The sequence below is a fragment of the Ursus maritimus genome, unplaced genomic scaffold, assembly GCF_017311325.1.
Source record: "Ursus maritimus isolate PB19 unplaced genomic scaffold, ASM1731132v1 scaffold_13, whole genome shotgun sequence".
Taxonomy (NCBI): Eukaryota; Metazoa; Chordata; class Mammalia; order Carnivora; family Ursidae; genus Ursus; species Ursus maritimus.
The window spans coordinates 70,489,365-70,511,062 of NW_024423675.1; the positions used below are offsets into that span (position 1 = coordinate 70,489,365).

The 21,698-nt window shown below is 44.1% G+C and overlaps 1 protein-coding gene across 12 annotated transcripts in view; it reads left to right on the top strand.

The window, feature by feature from the left end:
• The window catches only part of FAM120B (family with sequence similarity 120B), a 107,697-nt gene that overhangs the window by 21,292 nt on the left and 64,707 nt on the right, over positions 1-21,698 (top strand). For 10 of the 12 annotated variants that reach the window (XR_005834437.1, XM_040628091.1, XM_040628083.1 and 7 more), the window contains 3 exons: positions 7,239-7,340; positions 16,050-16,222; positions 19,897-19,989. Coding sequence is in view for 11 of the 12 variants with exons in the window: in XM_040628091.1 (XP_040484025.1) it covers positions 7,239-7,340; positions 16,050-16,222; positions 19,897-19,989 (368 nt within the window). In the remaining variant the exon portion in view is untranslated. Of the gene's footprint in view, positions 1-7,238; positions 7,341-16,049; positions 16,223-19,896; positions 19,990-20,174; positions 20,913-21,698 lie in introns of those variants that run through there. The other 2 variants (XM_040628090.1, XM_040628086.1) reach the window with 2 other exon arrangements.

Below are 21,698 nucleotides of genomic sequence, written 5' to 3' on the forward strand. Positions count from 1 at the left end.
TTTTTTTACTTTCTCCATGAAGTTTACATTTTTAGGGTGTGAACATAAAATGCTGCTGTTGCTGGTTTACTTATGGTGATGAGGCATATTCTGTGTTGCTTGCCTGGCTTGGCTTAGGATCCCATGTGTCCTTGAAAATGATGTATGTTTACAGTTGCTGTTCTAAACTGAGAGCAGGGTTAATAGGGCTGTTCAGGTCTTCTCCCCATTTCCTTTTTTACTTAGTTCTTGAGAGCAGACTGTTGAGATCTGCAGGTGCTCTTGTGGGTGTTTTTATTTATTCCCTCAGTTCTGTTAGTTTTGGCTTCAGATATTTTTGAAATTCCACTGTCCGGTGCATATACGTTCTGTTACTTAATGAATTGACCCTTTTAACATGATGAATTTCCCTCTAAAAAAAAATCTGGTGACAGTCCTCATCTTGAAGTTGGCTTTGTTTGACACTAACATGTGCACTCCAGTTTTCTTATGATTAATGTTTGCATGGTATGTCTTTTTTCTGTCCTTTTATTTTTAACTATTTCTTTAAACTTAATGTACATTTCTTTTAAGCAGCATATCCAGTTTGACAATCTTTCTTTTATTTTTTCTTTTATTTATTTATTTAATTTTTTTCAAGCCCCCAGTGTGGGGCTCGAACTTACTACCCTGAGATCAAGAGCCAGACTCTTAACCTAGGCACCCCTGATAATCTTTCTTTTAATTACAGAATTTAGTTCACTTACATTCATTGTAATTATTGTTATGATTGGGTTTAAGTCTTTCATTTTGCCCTTTGATGTCTTTTTTCCGTTACTTTCTCCTTTTCTGACTTTTTGGACTAATGGAATTTTTAGTATTTTGTTTTATCTCCTCTCTTGGATTATTAGATTTACGTGTTTTTTTGTTTTTGTTTTTGTTTTTAGTGGTTACTCGAGAGTTATTAATGTTTATCTTTAAGTTATCACATTTGCCTTCAAATAGTATCATAATGACATTGTGTGTGATGTAAATACCTCATAACTGCGAACTTTCATTTTCTCATTATTTTTGCTATTGTTGCTTTATGTCTTCTGTATATTTTTTAAACTTCTAATTTTGAAATAATTATACACTCCTGGGAGTTGCAAAAATAGTACATAGACTTTCCTGTACCCTTGCCCCAGACTCACCCACAGATGACAGACAGCTTGTGTAATAAAGAACAGTATCAGAGCCAGGAAATTAACATGAGTGCAGTTTTATTAACTAGAGTACAGACAGTAATCAGTTTTATCATTTTTTACATTCGCTCATTTATTTGTGTGTGTGTGTGTGTGTGTGTAGTTGTATACATTCTGTTTGACGTCAACATACAGAATTGGCCCGTCCCCACAAGGAACTCTCTCATGCTGCCCCTTTGTGTCCTGCCCTCCGGCCCTGTCCCCTGTTCACCACTAGTTTGTCCTCAATCTCTGTATCTTGGTTTTTGCGAGAACGTTACATAAATGTTTGGTCATGTCAAGAATGTTACATTTGTGTAATCTTTTGAGATTATGCATACGTTTTAAATCCCATATGATTCTTATTTGTACTTTAAACCAGGGGCTGGCAAACTTTTTCTGCGAAGGGCCAGATGATAATAAATATTTTAGGCTTTGAGGGCCCCTGTAGTCTGTGTAACAGATCTACTCTGCTGTTGCAATGTAGACACAACAATCTGTCACACGAGCATAGCTGTGTTTCAGTAAAGCTTAATCTACTTTTCCCATGTCACAAAACTTGAATTTTGTTTAATCTTCCTGTGTCACAGAATATTCTTCTTTTGATAATTTTCTAATCATTTAAAATAATGTGAAAAGCATTATAGCTTGTCTTGTCCAGCCTCCCTGAGTTTTGCTCTGGACACGTTAGAGCTCTGTTCTCCACTAGGACCTCAAGGGCACCTCTGTGCAGATTTTGGAAACCCCCTCTGCACAGGGCCAGCTCTGGTGTTCTGTGCTACAGTCCCTTGACTGTCACCACAGTCTTGACCTGCAGATTCTGTCTCCTTGTCCCAGAGACTTTCTTGTTCTGGTAGGGCTTTCCCTCCCTAGGCTGTAGTCTACATGGTGCCTTTGTGCAACTCAAGAAGACGGTGGCTACAGAAATTTGTCCAGAAATAGAGGTGTCGGTGGGAAGACTGGTCAGGCAGCTCTGCCCCTGTCTCGGCTATCTCCCGCCCTACTCTAACCCTGCTCCAGCCCCTGCTCTCTGCCAACCCCCATGTGTGGGACAGATATTTTTCTTTAAAAGCCTGAGGGATGGTTTATTAAACTTGAAAATCCCAGCAATTGAGCAGTTGTAATCGACGACTTCTCGCTCTCCCCTTGCCTGCTGCTGCCCCCAGCACACCCCCACAGACCCTCTCGGCCCCTCCAGGCCGAGTGAGAGTGGTCAGTGTAAGCTGGGTGAAGTTTTCGTGGGGGAGGTGCTGCAAGTGTGTACAGTTTCACAACTTTGCTCCCAGGGGAAATGTCTTCGTTACATACAGGAGATTGTACAAAGTGGATCCGTGTGTCTGTCCTTTGGGAATAGCAGAAGACCAAGTTTGATTATGTCGTTTTTCTGTTTTCTGTATAAAATGTTACAACTTGAAGGGAGTTAGACTAGCAAAGAACTTTTCTCAAGTTCTTTACTCCTTTGAATGTAGAGCCTAGCAAATTGAAAGTTTGAGTGAGAAAATCAGGCTTTTCTTTTAGGAATTGCCAAACTCAATTTTCCTCTTCTCTTTTTCTTGATTTTTAGGCATTTAAGAAGACGAACCAAATTGCTGTAAACATTTCTGCTGTAGTTTCAAAGTGCATGCCAGAGTAAAACCTCCGAAATTTTGTTTTTCCTATTTAGGCAGTTTTATTTTTAATTTTTTAAATGTTTAATTGAAGTATAGTTGATGTACAATATTATATTCGTTTCCGGTTTACAACATGGTGATTCGACATTTGTATAAATTACAAAACGCACATAATGTTAAGTATGGTTACCATCTGTCAGCATACAGACTTACTCCAGTATTATTGACTACATTCCCTACACTGTACTTTTATCATGACTTAGTTATTTTATGACTGGAAGTCTGTACCTCTTAATCCCCTTCCCTTATCTTCGTTCATCATCCCACCCCCCCCTTGTCTCTGGCAACCACCACTTTCTTCTCTGTATTTATGAGTATGCTTTCGTTTGTTCATTTGTTTTGTTTTTTAGATTCCACATATAAGTGAAATTATGTGGTATTTGTCTGTCTGGCTTATTTCATTTAGCATAAGACCCTCTAGGTCCATCTGTGTTGTTGCAAGATTTCATTCTCTTTTATGGCTGACTGATACTCCTGTGTGGGTGTGTGCACGCACGCGTGCCAGCTCCTTATCCATCCATCGGTCGATGGCCACTTGGGCTGTTTCCATATCTTGGCTATTGTAAATAATGCTGCAGCAAACATAGGGGTGCATATATCTTTTCAAATTCGTGTTTTCATTTTCTTCGGGTAAATGCCCAGAAATGAAATTACTGTATCACGTGGTAGTTCTATTTTTAATTTTTGAGGAACTTCCATACTGTCTTCCAGAGTGGCTGCCCCAGTCTGCATTCCCACCAACAGTGCATGAGGGTTCCCCTTTCTCTGTGTCCTCCCCAACACCTGTCGTCTTGTGTGTTGTTAATTTTAGCCATTCTGACAGGTGTGAGGTGGTATCTCACTGTGGTTTTGATTTGCATCTTCCTGGTGATGAGTGATGTTGACCATCTTTTCGTATGTCTGTTGGCCATCTGGATGTCTTCTTTGGAGAAGTGTCTATTCAGGTCCTCTGCCCATTTTTTAATCAGATCGTTTGTTTTTTTGGTGTTGAGTTCTATAAGTTCTTTATCTATTTTGGATACTAACCCTTATTGGATATGTCATTTGCAACTGTCTTCTTCCATTCACTAGGTTACCTTTTGATTTTATTGACAGTTTCCTTTGCTGGGCAGAAGCTTTCTATTTATTTATTTAAAGATATATTCATTTATTTGAGAGAGAGAGAGCATAAGCCGGAGGAGGGGCAGAGAGAGAAGCCGACTCCCTGCTGAGCAGGGAGCCTAATGTAGGGCTCCATCCTGGGATTCGCGACCTGAGCAGAACGAAGGCAGGCGCTTTACCAGCTGAGCCACCCAGGCGTTCCATGGCGGAAGCTTTTTAGTTCGATGAAGTCCCAATAGTTTCTTTTCGCTTTTTTTTTGCCTTTGCTTTTGTTGCCTCAGGAGATAAATCCAAATTGCTGAGACCAGTGTCCAGGAGTTTATTGCCTTTATTTTCTTTAAGGAGTTTTATAGAAAAACCTCTGAAATTATGTGGTACCCTAGAGAATAGGCTAAACTCTAGGATTTTTCAGCAATATCTGTTTATTTATTTATTTTTAAATAATTTTTCCTTATGTTACGTTAGTCACCATACAGTACATCCTTAGTTTTTGATGTAGTGTTCCATGATTCGTTATTTGTGTATAACACCCAGAGCTCCATGCAGTACATGCCCTCCTTAATACCCATCACCGGCCTATCCCAATCCCCCACCCCCGTCCCCTCTGAAGCCCTCAGTGTGTTTATTTTAATAGGCTCTCAGGTCACACTTTGCCTCTAGCTCTGGGTTTTGAAGGGCTGGGGAGTTTGTGTCTGTAGGAGGTTAGTCTGGGTTGGAAGTGAAAATGCTGCCGCCTGAATATTTAGGTCTGGAAAAGTCCTATCCAGACTGTAACACTTCTTTCATCTTCTAGCCACCGTGCGCTGTGCTTTTACCCTCCTATGGGAGAGGAAGGCGTGAGGGCACACTGAGGGTGCCCCTGTTGCCCAGCAGCTCACAGCAGGGAGGGCAGAGCGCAGGAGACCTGCAGGACCCGTGGAGTGATTCATCACCTCTACCTGCCCTGCACCTCACAGAAAATACTCAGTTTTCATATCTCTGCCATTTCCTGCATCCTTGCTTATAATTTCAGATAAAATTTCCTTTAGGGAGTAAAAATTCCAATCTGTTTTACCTTCATCCTCTGCCTGGTTGATTTCTTATAAAAATTATAGGTTTTCATATTCAAGCCTCTGTTTTCATATTCAAGCCTCTGTTAGTAGCTGTTAGGGAACGCATTTTAAGCAGAAGACACGCTCTTGTTCTGTGACTGTGTTGTGTGGTCATTGAAACTCGTTGGAATTAAGTCAGTCACCTCGAAAGCAAAAGCTTTAGTTCTTTTGTTAATTAGGAGAAACTGTAGTTAATATGGACTTAACCCTCACTGGTCTAAATTATGGAGAAAGGAAGGAATTTTCTCTCTGTGGTGATGTAAATTTTGGAGAAGAGGGAAGCTGGTGTCCATGCTGGTCTTGGGCCTGGTGTGTGCCTTGCACAGAAGTGGGGTTTATAGATCCTGGTGAGCTGGTCTCAGTGGGCAGCTCTTTCTTCCTGGGTTGTAGCTGAATAACTGACTAGTGTGTGGCATTTCCCTTGGAATATTTGTCCAGAACCTGACTTCTCTAGGTCTTAGTAGGAAATCTACCTGGTGTTGTCTAATAAACAGCAGCAGTGCCTTCTTCTCACGTTACTCAGAATTAAACTTGGAGAAGTCAACCCCAAGTCTCGGGATTTAGAGGTTTAGGACAGTTTCAGTTGAAAGATGGTAGAAAATGTGGTTTTGTAAATGTTTCAGTAATTTCCTAAGGAGACAGCTGGCAGACTGATGGACAGCTCTCATCCGTGAGATATTGAACCTAGTGAGGTCTGTCTTGGATGTGAGAGAAGGCTCTCCTTTCAGAAACAGCAACTTAAAACACCGTTCACTCAGTTGATTGTTTTTTAGTATAATGAATACCTAGGCCAGGAAGATTACATAGAGTGCATTGTTGTTGTTGTTGTTTTAACAACTGTAAGAATACTCAGAATTTTCTTTCTTTCTTTTTTTTTTTCTTTTTGCGTGTGTGAATTTTAGGTTAAGTTGAGTGTGTTCATCAAACTTAGAGTTAACAGGCGTCTGCCTGGGCCTCATGCTAGGGACTGAGGACTATGAAGAGGTCTCAGTTCTGATACCAGGAGCTCAGTTGGGTGGGCAGTGAGGGGAGTAAGTAGGCATGTGCAGTGTTGGCCAAAGAACCGTGGTGGACAGCATAGAAGTCTGGGCGTGGAGAGAAGCGTGCCTAGAGTGGGTGGAGGGAAGGGGGTCTGGACCGAGCAGGTGAGAAAAGGCATGGTGAGTTTGAGGATGCGAGGTACTCCAGCCGAGGAGCAGGATGTGAGCCAGAGCCGGGTTCCCTGGGGACTGGGAAGTCAGAGACCCGGGAGCCCTCCAGGTCACTGTGTACAGGTCTAGGTGAGGATGCTGGGGCAGACAGCGTGCAGTGGGGTGGGAGCTGGGGAGCTCGGTGTGCTCCCAGGTCTGCAGTCTTCTGCTGGTACAGTGGGCTGTTGTTGTGGGATCTTAAATTAGGACCAGCAGCCTGGTCACATTTTCATCGTAAAAAAGAAAAAACCAAAAAGCCTGCATTTACATGGAGAATGCCTTGGATGGGGTGAGTCTGAAGATGGTCTAAGCAGGGCCGGGCCGTGTGAGGTAGGAAGCCAGGTCCCAAAGGGCCAGGGGGTGGTCTTGGGTACCCTGGGGGAGGGGAGGCAGGGGGTTTGGGTGCTGGAGAGACAGCAGCCTGATGACCCCAAGCTAGGTGAGACTGTCGAGTAGGAAAGCCACCTTCCACCTTTTCTCACTGAGGAAGATAGAACAGAAGACAAACTGAATTTTTAATAGCAATTAACAATCCAACATACAGAAATGCCTTTGTTCTAGATTATTCCCACTAACTTTTTGAAATGTCTAATGTAGTAATAGTCTTGATAAGTACATAAAACAGTGAACTAAAGACTAGAAAGGACTGTCCTACTCCCAGTTTTCCCTAAATGTTGTGTGGAGCAGTGTGAGGGCTCAGGAAGAAGGACATTGTAGGAACCATCTAGGTGCGATCTCTGCCCCCCATTATTGTTTACTGACCCAGGTTTTCCTGCCATCTCCCCCACCCCAGAGGTTATTGCTTTTGTTGAAGTGAGATCGGAGGGTAGGGGGCCGACTGTTGGATGCCTGAGGTCCCTCCTAGTGACCTTGGATGTGAGAACTCATTGTATTCACCAACTTGAAATTGGTCCCCAGGGGAGCCGGGTCTGTTCCCCTGTTGGCCTGGTGACGAGTGTTGGTACTCACTCACGTGCATCTATTGATCCTGCTGTCTTTACTCAGATGGTGCCAGCACCTGCCCCACTGTCAAGGAGTGGTTTGTGTATTCTGGGAACCCACTGAGGCACCCGGACCTCGTCAGGCCTCTGCAGATGAACATTCCAGGTACAGACGGTTTTGGTTTAAATACATCACTCATTTGTTCACCATACACTGCAAGTCCGATAATGGATCCATTGTGGGAACATATTTATCCAGAACTGCACATATACTAATTTTCATGTCAACCCTGGGCTCATAAGGAGTGTATCTGTCTAATAATGTTCTAAAACAGCAGAGGAATGGGCCTTCGTTCCACAGAAGGACCCTGGGCCGGTCTGCTGTGTGCCCTGCCTCGCTCCACCTGGGTTCCTGTTCAAGGTCTGCATCGGGGGAGGACAAGACACACCAAGAGGAACGTGGCTGTGGGCCCGAGCCCATTGCTGCCTGATCCCCAGGGCCCAGTACCCGGTGTTGCTCAGTAAATGTCTGCCGAATTAACAGGGCTGGATTCTTGGTATTCTGCTTGAATCCATTCTCCTTCCTACTACTGGAAGTATGTTTTGATGACCTGGAAAGGGAAGATAAAGGGAAAGTTATTTCAGCTGGAAAAATAAGTTTGCTCTTCACGAGTGTTATCTTAAAACCTGTAATAGAAGGGAACGAAAGACAAAGTTCACCTAAAAATTAGCTGAAGCCTTTCTTCCTGCGAGTTCTCAGTACCTGAAAACAGTCAGAATTCGAGTGGGAGGTAGTGGTGTACATGAAGGCAAGTTGGAGAAGAGGAGCGTGCTGCGGGCTTATCTTAGGGCTCCTTGCCATTGTTTTAGGGGCAAGTATCTTTTCTGAAACTTGGATATTCCCGTTTTGTATGCGTTGAACTCTCTCATGCCACTGTTGTTCCCATCACACAAGCCTGCAGCTTACCAAATAAGGGTGTGAGCACTGCAGAATAATTTTCTTAAAAATACAAAAAATTGTATTGGGAGAGAAGGTGAGGCAAGTTAGTATAGGGAGTATTTCCTTATTCCCTCAACCAGTGATACACTGAAACCTAAAAAGCTATTTATCAGAAAAACAAATGAAGATGTATTAACATCTGTTTATACAGCAAGAGAGATTTTTAAAGGATAGCCAAAATAATTTTTCAGAAATGTCTTATTATATATGTGATTTCCATCTTCTTGTATCTTTCCAAAAATAATATGAAGAGGAATTATAGTTTTCTTCATGGTTTGAATTAAAGAGAATATTTGGCTGTTCATCATCATATTATGAGTTTTAAAGGCCACTTCCTAAAATGTTTTCATAAACTCTAGAAGCCATATCATGGTCACAGAGACTACCTCTGGGGCTTATGCAAGCATCTCCTGGGCACTGCTGGACCCTGAAGGTTCAGCGTGTAGCTGCCCGGGCTGCATGTCAGGGCTGAAGGTTCTGTGTGTAGCCGCGTGGGCTGCGTGTCAGGGCTGAAGGTTCTGCGGGGCTGCGTGTCAGGGCTGAAGGTTCTGTGTGTAGCCGCGTGGGCTGCGTGTCAGGGCTGAAGGTTCTGCGGGGCTGCGTGTCAGGGCTGAAGGTTCTGTGTGCAGCCGCGTGGCCTGCGTGTCAGGGCTGAAGGTTCTGTGTGCAGCCGCGTGGCCTGCGTGTCAGGGCTGAAGGTTCTGTGTGCAGCCGCGTGGCCTGCGTGTCAGGGCTGAAGGTTCTGTGTGCAGCCGCGTGGCCTGCGTGTCAGGGCTGAAGGTTCTGTGTGCAGCCGCGTGGCCTGCGTGTCAGGGCTGAAGGTTCTGTGTGTAGCCGCGTGGGCTGCGTGTCAGGGCTGAAGGTTCTGCGGGGCTGCGTGTCAGGGCTGAAGGTTCTGCGGGGCTGCGTGTCAGGGCTGAAGGTTCTGCGGGGCTGCGTGTCAGGGCTGAAGGTTCTGTGTGTAGCCGCGTGGGCTGCGTGTCAGGGCTGAAGGTTCTGCACGTAGCTGCGTGGGCTGCGTGTCAGGGCTGAAGGTTTCGCCTGTAGCCACGTGGGCTGCGTGTCAGGGCTCGGCTCCAGAGCTTGCGAGAGGGCAGAGCCATCTTCCATTGCTGGAAAACCAAAGTATGACCCTGAGCTTTTGCTGCAGATAATTTACATGAATGACTCTCTTCGTTTGTGCTCATGTTAATAAGGGTACGAAAATGACAAGATTTTAATATTTCAATACTTTTCTGTATCCATGAGGAAAAATGCCGATTGGTTTTGAAACTAAAATGGAGACAGACCATCCACATTTGTGTCCTGGGCGTGCTCCACTGCTCAGACAGCATGTGTTTAAAACCATAGCACCTTCTGAGTGGTGCTCTCCTGACATCTGTCTCAGGAGACCTGACGTGTGCAGGTGCCTCCAACTCGGGTGCGAAATGCCCTTGTTGAGCAGGGGGAGCCATTGTTCCCAGGTGAGGCCAGTGGTGGCGTCAGTAGAAGGGGCGTCACCTCAGGACAGAAGTCTGATTTTTCTTGTTCTCCTGAGAGAGTTTCAAGCAGGTTGATTTCATAAATGTTGTATTTTCAATGAGTCTCCTCATAGAGTGGCCGGAGTGTTCTTTTAAAAAAAAGGCTTTCTTCTTTTTTTTTTTTTTTTTAAATTTTATTTATTTATTTGACAAAGATAGAGACAGCCAGCAAGAGAGGGAACACAAGCAGGGGGAGTGGGAGAGGAAGAAGCAGGCTCACAGCGGAGGAGCTTGATGTGGGGCTCGATCCTATAACGCCGGGATCACGCCCTGAGCCGAAGGCAGACGCTTAACCGCTGTACCACCCAGGCGCCCCAAAAAAAGGCTTTCTTCTAACAGCACATTTGATTTAGCTTGTTTTCTTAAACAGTAGAAATGTAGAAACAGAAATCACAGATATTTTTCTACGAAATGGGAAGGAAACACAGGGAAGCAGAAAAATTACAGAGATTACCTAAAAAATAGGAGAAAGAATTAAAATTGACCAGGCAAGGAGCAGGAAAGTAAATTTCACGACTGGTGTGTTTTATTCTGGGAGCTCACTTACATCCCTGTGTCCCCTCTGTGTTCCTGTGGGTGTGTGTGGGTGTGTGTGCACACAGGTTGTATGCACATATTCAGACGTGTACGTCTGTAAGCTGTAAGCTGCATTCATGTATCTAATCTGTATTCTGTGGATAATAGCACATCTTTCACTTACCTCACAGTGTGTCCTGAGACACGATGTTTCTGACGATGCAAGAAGGGTGTACGTTGGAATGGAGCTTCCTTTCCCCAGACACAGCTCTCGAAGAGCCCTTGAGTTCAGCACATAAGTGCTTATTTATTCTCAACACACTTGCAGCGCCTCTCTTCCCTCTTCCTCACTTAGTGGTGCTCTGCATGTTGTGGCGTGAGTCTTGGACAAACCACAGGCAGGCGTTTGGAATGGCGTTTTCTTCCCCAGAATTGGAGCTGCTTCTTCAGATGAAGCAGAACTGTGTTTTTCTCTCCTCAGTGTCAGGTTTTAGTTATCATAAACGTATCCTCGTTTCAGAGACCTAGGACAGCTAGTTAGCAGTTGGTGTACCTAGAATTTTTTTTTAAATTTTTTAACTTTTTAAAAAATATTTATTTATTTAAGAGAGAGAGTACAAGCAGGGGGGAGAGGGAGAAGCAGGCTCCCCACTGAGCAGGGAGCCTGATGTGGGGCTCTCGATCCCAGGACCCTGGGATCATGACCTGAGCCAAAGGCAGAGGCTTAACCAGCTGAGCCACCCAGGTGCCCCTAGAATTTTTTTTTAACGGTTGTTCAAGAATCAGTAAATAAGTATAGTTATTTCTCAGCTTTACAAGGATGTTTGACTCACCGAACTCTCACAGGTCATCTTAGAAGACTGTCTCACAGCCTGAAGTGAGATGAAGTGATACGTTTCCTGAAAAGAAGTTGCCATGTTTGATTCAGGCCCTCCTTTGCTGGGGCCGTCGTAGTAGAGCTTTCTTATTTCAGCCCCTCTTCGGTATACTCTCGACAGCCTTCATCTTGACACCTGATGTGTACGGATCTAGAAAGTCTCGTCAAGTCCTAGCAGTTTCTGTGGGTGGTAAAATCAAAGTCCCCAGCTGGAGTCCGGGTGCACAGACGCACATGTGGTGACAAGACAATGGTGTGACTGCCGCTTCTCGACCTGCCTGCCTGACATCGTGGATCGAGAGACATGGCTTCAAAACCTCAATGCTGGTTTTCTTTCCATTTGTAAAAATAATCTGAAGATTTTTCAAATAACTGTGTTACAAACACATTTGAGTCACACGCCTACAGTTGGGTTTCACTGTTTAGAGCCACATTCACTGTATCTTGAGTGCCTTAGGTGGGGTGGCACAACAGTGCCATTTTGCAAGCACAAGATGAGACATTTCATCCATGTACACTTAGAGCGTAATATATTGAGATATTAATGCATTCTACTCTGTTTATATCTGAATGGATTTTTTTTTTTGCTTATTATAAATAGGCTCTTGAAGTTTACCCAGCCAGACTGAAGATTCAGTTTGCAAGTGTGAGTTGTCAGCGTTTTTAATTTTGTTTTCTTTTGGCCAAGAATACTCTACTAAACAGAGAATGCTAATTAAAATATTCATTTAGGGGCGCCTGAGTAGCGCAGTCGTTAAGGCGTCTGCCTTCGGCTCAGGGCGTGGTCCCGGCGTACCGGGATCGAGTCCCACATCAGGCTCCTCCGCTGTGAGCCTGCTTCTTCCTCTCCCACTCCCCCTGCTGTGTTCCCTCTCTCGCTGGCTGTCTCTCTGTCACTCTGTCACATAAATAAATAAAATCTTTAAAAAAAAAAAAATATTCATTTAAATCAAACTGATGAACCTAAAACCTTCACAGGTAAACTTAAGACATAAGATGTATGCATGTTAATTTCGAGACCTCTCACCAGTCATATCCTGACAGTGGACGCAAGCCAGACACGTGTATGGTTTTTCTCACCCGAGCAGTGTGCAAGGGAAGTAATCCTAAGAAAACTCTAAAACCCAGCTATCGAAATATATATTTCCATATAAAAAGCATACAGACTTGCCGCAGTCTTAGGAGTGTCTTAATTCACTCACTTCTGTTTACTGCTGCAAAAACACAAACAGAACCATTACTTACATTGCTTTGTTACGAGGCACGCAGCAACCCTCTGCCAGCAGTGGGTCCTCCAGGTGTCTCTTGAGAAGGTCTCTTATCATTCACAGAAGTGACTTCCTTCCCTGCCCGTCTGCACCTCCTTCTGTGGCCTCAGGTCCCCCGGAAGGATCCTAGGTTTTCCTGTCCATCTGTTCACACAAAATTTTTTACCAAGTTAATGTAATTAGGTTTTTGAAGCTGATGTGTTTTAGATGTGTTGGTAGTTGGTGACCTAGAGATGAGATCGATTGTTTAGGTCTGTAGCTCTTTGAAACATCTCAGCTGCCCAGAGCTCTGGGAGAAGTATAGGGGCCATCCTTTCTGGCACAGTCTTATTGATCCCCAGGAGCAAGGGGGTGTGTGTGGTGGAGAAGAGGAGCTCTGAGCTGATCTGCCTTTTAATTCTGATCAAAATAGATTTCTTTTATTTATTTTTATTTTATTATTTTTAAATTTTTTTAAATAAATTTATTTTAAATTTTTAAAGATTTTATTTATCTGGCAGAGGGAGAGCACAAGCAGGGGGAGCAGCAAAGGGAGAGGGAGAGGGAGAAGCAAGCTCTCCGCTGAGCAGGGAGCTCGATGGGCTCAATCCCAGGAGCCCAGGATCATGACCTGAGCTGAAGGCAGACGCTTCACTGACTGAGCCACCCAGGCGCCCCAAAATAGGTTTCTTTTAAACTGAAATTACTAATGGTGTCTTTTGTGTTAGGTAGTCTCAGCCCTCTTGGGTTATCACCATGTTTAAAAAGCACTTCTTCTAGAGTGAGTTGAACAGTGGAAGAGAACTAATCTGAATGATCCTTCAAAGAAATTCACAACTTCTGGCTTAAGATGATGAAATCTATCAACTGAGAAGTAAATCTCTGTGGGCGCTAGTTAGGAAAAGAACCAGCCTTATAATTAAGGCCATTATGTAGGATCATCAGAGGGTGCCTTGCAGCCTAGCATGACGTAAAATGGCCACAGCCCCAGAATGTGTTCTCTTGCATTGAAGACAAAGACCCTCAGTCTCTGGGGAGGGCTGCAGAGGTGTCACGTCTCTTACATTAATACGCAGACAGGTGTTCAGTACCTTGTTCTCGACAAAATAAATTACTGACTGAATTTAGGATTGAAATTCTCTGATTAAAATAGAGATTTTTGAGGACGTGGTTTTTCAAACTGGTGGTTTTCTGGAATCAATTTTATCATTAGACCTCAAGAGCCAATTTCTTTATTATTGGCGAGTTACTCTTGTCTGTGTAAATGATTTCTTAGCTGTTTTGTGGAAGAATATTGAGTGGTATTCAAACTCTGCCTGTATCCAAACTACCTGGAGAGCATGTTAACAGATTGCTGTACCCCTACTAGGCCTGGGGTGCGGCCTGAGAATTTGCAATTCTTTTTTCTTTTTTTTAAAGATTTCTTTATTTTAGAGGGAGAGAGCACACGCACACAAATGAGCATGAACAGGGGGGAGGGGCAGAGGGAGAGAATATTCAAGCAGACTCCCCACTGAGCGCGAGCCCAGTGTGGGGCTCAGTGCAGGGCTCAATCTCACATCCCATGAAATCACCACCTGAGCTGAAACCAAGAGTTGGATGTCCAACCGACTGAGCCACCCAGGCGCTCCAGGAGTTTGCAATTCTAACCAATTCCCAGATGATACCAAGGCTGGGAGTAGTGGCCACCAGCATGTCACTGTTCAGGACATCTCGTGTTTATTGCTGCCACCACACTGGACTCTCAGTATATCTCATGAATCTCATTCTTTTTGTATTAAACTCTTATGTGTAAGCAAATGAAATGCAAGCTACAATCTTTCCACTGTCCATCCCCACACATTCTGATGGGGACTTGGCCTCTCAGCTGTGTGCATAAATGTTGTATATGCAGTGAAAAAAGGACTAGAAGCTATATTTTAAAATATGGCTATATGTGGGTGGTGGGATCGTAAATGTTTTTATTTTCCTAGGCCTTTTTTTTCCTTAGTTTTTTTTTTACAATGCGTGACTTTTAGAGTTAGAAAAAGTGTTTTTCAACTACTTGAGCGTGTTTGAAACAACTGTGATAATGGGGCATTCATCACTTACCTTAGATCAGGGCTTGGCAGACTTCTGTATTTTAGGCTTTGGGGGCATCGTGGTCTCTGCTGCAGCAGCCCAGCTCTGCACTTGGACTGCGTGGGGGCCACAGACAGCACAGTGAGTGTGGTGGTGCCGTCGTGGTGGCACTTTATTTAGGGACGTTGAAATTGGTATTTCACATGATTTTCTCACATTGTGAAATACTATTTTTAAATTCTTTTGATTTTTTTTTCAATCATTTAAACATGTGAAAACCATTCTTAGTTTATGGGCCTACAAAAACAGGCAGTAAGCTGGATTTGGCCCCTGGGCTACAGTTTGCTGACCCTACAAGATGATGATTTTTCTGAACAGTGTGTGTCTAAGAAGTCGTGGCTGACCTTCATGATGGTTTCGGAATGACAGCTCCATCTTATTAACTGGTGCCACAGATTGTTGTTTGCCAGTTGTTTTCACTATTTTCTTTCTTTCAAGAGAAAAATGGTTTTTTTTCTCTCCAAAGTAAACAATGAAAAAGTTCTTTGATGGAGGAAACACTTCAGCCATCTCAGAAGTGCAAGTGACTTTTGCTGGGTTGTTGCACTTTCGGTGGTGGGAGCTGTATGGCCGAGAATATTAAATGATACTGTGAGAAATGGGGAAAAAATGGAAAAAAGGGAAAAAGAGGAGAGCTTCTTCTTTGAGTCCTTTAATACTGATACCGTTTGGTTCCTGGGTTTTGTTTCTGTAGTAGATGTGTGAGACATTCCGACCTCAGCCGTCCTGGCTCTTGCGGCATGGTGTTGTAGCTTCGTGACCCTGCAGAAATCACAGCAGCTGCCCGTAGCGGGACCTGGCTCAGCCCTGTGACCTGCCTGTGTCTGCAGCTGCCAGCAGGACCCCCGCCTGTATTGTGATTTAAGGAAATGAGTAAGGGTTGTGTGTGTTTTTTTTAACTTTAATAATTTAAATGTAAATATAAAACATAGAAATGAAACACTGGAAATTACGTTTTAGGAATTTCTTTTGTTTGATAGTTTTAGGGACATGCTTTCCAAAGCCTGGGGCCCACAGATCCTGCATCCAAGTCTCTAGGTTGTTCAGTGAAGACTCCTGGGCATCATGCTTGGTAAAGCAGGCTTTCTGCATGCAGAACCCAGGAAAATGCATCTTTTACAGTCTCTGCAGTGGATTCTTTTTACACTGAAGTTTGAAAACTGCCGGTCTAGGGGAATAAGAGGGCAAGCTAACAGGGTAAGTTCGTGGTCTTTGCACCAGCATTCCACTGTGGCTGTGTTCTTTCCCACACTCGGAGACAGGACCTTTTAAACATACTCTGAAAAACATTCTTAACAATGCAGGATGCAGCACAAGTAGGAAAAAAGCCCTAGTTTCCCTCAAAACAGAGTCCTTAAAAAAGAATGTTCTCAGTGAAGTACATACATGCTGGCCTTTGAGGGTTTCTTTCTTTCAGCCAGGTAGGTTTGTTCGTGTTTACTTTCTAGTCCTTTACACCTTCAAGCCCAAGGATGTCACAGAAGAGGTTAGTGTCTTCTATTCTTTTACTGTATTTCTACAAGAAGCATGTGATAACTTGCTGGTGCAAAGAATAATGGTAAGTAGACTTTTTTTTTTTTTTTTTTTTAACTAGGGGGAACACCTAATTTGAAATTATTATGGCTGAACCAAGAGCCTGGAATACAAGCCCGGCGCTTGGATGCCCTCCTTGGCTGTTTCGACCTTTCCTCCTCAAGAGAAGAGCTGCAGGCAGTGGAGAACCCCTTCAAGGCGTTGTGCTGCCTCTTGATCTACCTCTTTGTGCAGGTAACCTCAGCTCCTCGTTCTAGGTGCTGCACTGGCTCCTCACTCCTGTCCTTGCCTTTTGTGAGCTGTGGCGCTGTGGGGTCTGGCCCTGGGCCCGTTCCCGTGTCCTCCTGTCCAGTAGCTGCCCCATAAGCGTGAGTCCCTTGCAGCTGTTGAGCTGAAACAGGGATCCCTGGTGGCACACATATTAGACGCTTGTCTGTGTTGGACGTAGAGGCTTGTAATGCATGTAAGTGTAGTAGAGGCATGGGAAACCATGCAGGTTTATGTCTGCTTTCCGAGCACTTTGAACCATGTAGTGCCTCCCTTGGTGCTGTCACTGTCCAGGAAGTTGCTCCTATCGAGGGTCCAGTGTTGTGGTGAGAAGGCCTGGTGGCTTCTGGCCGGCGCCTTCCAACGTCACTGCTCGAGCAGTTGTTTACTGAGCACTTCCCTTCACTCTCCAGTCTAGGACAAGGCAGTGGGTACCTCCTGGGGTTATTGGGGCATTGCATTATGGAAAACATGAGATGTGTTTACGGAAGTGCCCAATAAAATGTCTGCTGGGGTCATCATCATCATGGTCTGTGTCTTCCCTGCCCCATTAAACCAGGGGTTGGAGGCCTCACATGAGGAATGCAGTGCTAGGCCCTGATTGGTAACCCTCAACAAGCTAGGCGGTTCTGTTTCATTAGTTTTACACTTAGGTTATGTGTGAAAATGATAAAGACCCATGAGAGTATTTGTCTTTTTAATAGTTGCCCCTGTGCAGGATAATGTTTGGACACCTCAGTGAAAGAAGGCCCAAATCACTCCCTCTTCCAGTCCCTGTTCCTCGCACTTCCTTTTCTTGGCTGTATTATTTTTAGATGATTTTGTCTCACATTTGTCACAACAACAGTAAAAAAAAAGTCCTTTGCAATCATGTCTGTATTTCTTCAGCCCATCTAGACCTCCTGTCCTCTTGACGCCTTTGAGCTGTCTTGCCTTCTGCTCTGGTCTCTGTATGTGGTGGGTCTGGGGACTCCTTTAGCATAAATGTCCAATTTTCATTTGCCTGGAATAGAGAGCTAGGTGACTGTTTCTCAAACCTGAATTCACTTTATGAATTATTGATTGTCTTCAAGAAACTCACTCTTACCATGGAATTACATTTCAAGGGAGCTTTATACTGATTTTTCTTTTCCTTTTCCAAATTGTTCTTTTCTCTTGGCTCTGCCAATCTATAGCTAGTTCTGCGTTTTGCATTTTGTAAAAATGTAGTATGGCTAAATAACTCTTAGAGATTTTATTGCTTTGTTATTGGTTTCACATGCACCGGCGTAAACTTTAGTTTTTGCTTTACCGTTTTTGAATAGAACATTTTGTTATTGGTACCAGACTTCGCAATATAATTGAATAGAGGATGGATTTTTAAGTGTAAAACTGCCTTTCTTTTGATATCATGTACTAAATATGCAAGCATGTATCAGTTAATATTTTCTGTCCATGGTTCATTAGTGTCCAGATGGCCAAGCTAGGGCCATCATGGGGATTGGGAATGGCGGATAGCCATGAGCTGAGGTTTCTCCTCCAGAGAAGGAAGTGTGTTTTCTTCTTAATACTGTCTGTGTGCATACGAACAGTCACGCCTCGGACACACATTTTGAATTACTCTTTCCAGTAAGAGGGTTGTTGAACCTGTTTGTGTTCATCACTTGTGCTGGTGACTGTCAGTTACGAAAATCCGTGTCCAAACCACAGAACAGTAGCTTCGCATTTCCAGTATCTCTATAAACCCGAAGCAAGAGAAGCATCAGGAGGAAAATTTCCACCTTTACCTTCTTTCTGATAACACTAATGATTACCTTTAAATGAACATCTCTCTATTGTGAGTCAGCATGAGGCAGACATACGATGTTGGTTTTACTTAAAGAGCATATTTTAATTGGAGCTTTTTGAAACTGAAAAACAGTGAATTGACACATCAGTGGCATCTCTGAGATTAAGAAGGAACTGTAATATTATTCACGGGGTTAATTATTCTCTTAGGGTTCCATAAGGCTAAAAAGACAAATTTATAAAAATATTATACTTTTCTGTGGTTAAGCTTAAGTTAGATGTTTTGTTGTGTGACGTGGGTACAGAACCTGTAGAGAAACGAAATGCTCTCATAACCTCCCAGTCAACAACAACACTTTTTATTAACCGCTTCTCTGAGAACATTCTCTGGAAGGGAACGTTTACATCATAGGAAGCGTACAGTTTTTATAATCTCTAGTTGAGCAAATGCTTTAAATAGTAGTATCTGTTCTGTGAAATCCTAAAAAAATCTGGTGTTATTAAGACTCTGGCACCCTCTGTGGTGGTTTAGACCTGTTACCTGCTGGAGTGGATTACCTGTGAAAGCAATGGTACATGAGATAGTTCTCTTTTCTCATAAGTTGGTGCTTTAAAATCAGCCTTCTTCAAAAGTTACTGATGGCAAGAAGTCGAATTACATTCCAACAAAGCCAGTCTAAACGGAGGGAGATGGGGTTTATGGAATAAAAAAACATGTTCTCTGCTCAGTCTTGCTTCTGTAGACTGGAGTCTTTTTTCTTGGATCATCAGTACTACATATCTGTGGACTCTTTTGTTATTCCCTGAAATAGTTACACCTGTAATTTATACCAAGGCAATAAGTACTTCAGAATGGAACAGGGCAGGGTAGTGACAGGGTTGGTGCCTCCCGTGGGGCCGAGATGACGAACGCCAGAAGTACTTGCTTTTCCAGGAGAGGTCAGCGGGTCCTGGCCAGGGAGAGCAGGAGTTCCCAGTGAACTGTCTTTCTGGTTTATGGTGGGGTCATTTTTATCAGGAGTAAACATTAACCACTTTTATCACTGAGGAAGAATCAGAATTCTTACCCATGCATTTGTGGTTGTCATCCTGATTTTTTCTGTTTAAGCCTTTACTTGCCACAGGACATTGTCCTCTATGGAAAGAAGTTCTCGTATTCTTGTGATGGTGGTGGAAACACTGAGCAAGGGAACTGCTGTGCTTTCTCTGGCTGGCAGAATTTGGTGGCTGAGCTGGAAGAGTCACCACCCGGTAACCTGGGGAGGAAGTGTTCCCCTGGAGCAGCCTACTGTCCACGGTGCTCCCAGGCCTTGTCCTCATTCCCATCATTTTCTCGAGACCCAGACTTCCCCCATCTGTCGCTCCAAATCCCCGCCCTCTTAGTTCTTGCTCGCATTTTGGTTGGACCCCTTGATTCCACAGAGGATTGGAGGGGCTCATATGTGGGGGTCCTGGTTTCCATTCAGCTGGGATCTAAGTATGCAAGTATCATCAGGGCTGGTGAAAGTGAAAGTTTATCCAAACCGCCTTGATCACCCCGGCTCACGCTACAAACCCCTAAATTGCCAGCTCTGGGAATTGGTGCCCGAAACAGCCGCCTGTGTTGCTCTAGGACTCGGGCTTGGTTGTGGCTCATGGCCCCTCCCAGGCTTTCTAGCGCTCCCCCCCCCCTTGCTGCAGAGTGACCAGGGTCCTGTCCAGAGTGGCCCTGGGCATCATGGACTGTGGCTCTGGACAAAGAGGCCCCGCTGACCTCCATCTCTGGCTCGTCCACAGCTCCTGCACACGCCTGTGTTTAGTTGTTGAGTCCACGTGCAGAGTGTGGGGTTTCTCCCAGAGCTAATGCTGCTTCTCTCTCTCTTTCTCCCTTTCAGGTGGACACTCTTTGCCTGGAGGATCTGCATGCTTTTATTGCTCAGGCCTTGTGCCTCCAAGGAAAGTCAACGGTGCAGCTTGTAGACCTACAGGTACTGCCTGACTGATTGATTGTCATGGTTCTGGAGACCCCTGCCTATCGAAGGGTCCGTGCTCTTGCCAGCTTTTTCTTCCGTTGTGCTTTTTAAAGTTTTGGTTCGTGTTTCACAGAAAAGATAAGAAGGTGTATTTAATTAAGGTGTTTTTGTGATGTGCTGTGGCTTCATCTCTCACACAGCAGAGCCCGGGGTCCTGCCGGGTTAGTGACGTTCAGACAGAGCTGTGTACAGATGGCGTCCCGCGTTCCTTGAAAGTGGCCCTCTAGACCTCCGTCTCAGCTGGGTCACGTGCTCACAGGAGCTGCCTCATTCCAGCGCTGAGAAATGTGTCGGTCTTAATCCTGTCTCAGTATTGTGGTAACCTGAGGAGAATAGTCAGTTTGATCCCTTATAAGCCTTGCTAACTTTAGGAAAATAGGACACCTTTTTGTGGTGTTCGTGATTTTGGCCCATACACATTCTGTCCTGCCTGTTTTGTCCGTGGACCTGGTCTCCCAGATGTCAGTGACTGCCCTTTGGGGCTAGGCCACGTCCCACCCGCCCTGTGTCCTCTCCCAGTGCCTTGCTTGTGGAGTGTTGAGTAATGGAGATCACGCAACCGTGTTGCTTTTATTCCGATGTGGCCACTCACGGGCGTTTATTCCTTTAATTTCACGAACGAGCCATTGGCAGCTGACCTGGCTCCTCTCCTCTGTGGCCACACCCTGTTGGGTGCCATGGTTGTTTCATAGAGGAAAACCTGAGGTCAGGTCTGTTGTTTATGGAAACTGAAGACTTTGCTTTATAAATGCCATTGGATCATGATAATGAGTTTTATCTGTAGATTCTAGTTTGATTGAATTAGTTTTCATTTGTGTTTCTAGTGAAAAAAAAAACTAATAAATTTCATTTATAAACTTTTGATCTAATCTCAGAACTCTTCGTACTACGTTTATTCCATGAACTAATCCTTGTAGCAGCCCAATTGAATACGGTGTAGGCTTTGTGTGTGTGGGCAGTTTCATTACATTATATTCAAGAAAGTTTTTTTTTTTTTTTAAGATTTTATTTATTCATTTGACAGAGAGATAGCCAGCAAGAGAGGGAACACAGCAGGGGGAGTGGGAGAGGAAGAAGCAGGCTCCCATCGGAGGAGCCTGATGTGGGGCTCGATCCCAGGACTCCAGGATCACGCCCTGAGCCGAAGGCAGACGCTTAACGACTGAGCCACCCAGGCACCCCAAGAAAGTTGTTTTTAAAAGTGGATTTTTTCCTCCTTTTGGCAAGACACAGTTTTAAAAAGTGAATTTTGGGTTAGTACTAGGTTAATGCTGATTCTTTTTTTATTGAGGTATAATTGACACATTATATAAGTTTCGGGTGCTCAACATAATGATTCGATACGTGTATAGACTGTGAAAGATCACCACACAAGTCTAGTTAGCATCTGTCAGCGCCCCTAGTTACAGAGTTTTTTTTCTTGTGATGAAACTTTTAAGATTTATGCTCTTAGCAACTTTCACATACGCAGCACGGTCTTATTAACCGTGGTCTCCATGCTGTACGTCACACCTCGTGGCTTATTAATGTTATCACTGGACGTCTGTACCTTCTGACTCCTTCACCCATTTCAGGCACCCCCTGCCTCCGGTGACCACCCATCCTCTGTATTTAGAAGCGTTTGTTTTGTTTTGTTTTTTTAAAGGTTGCACATATAAGTGAAA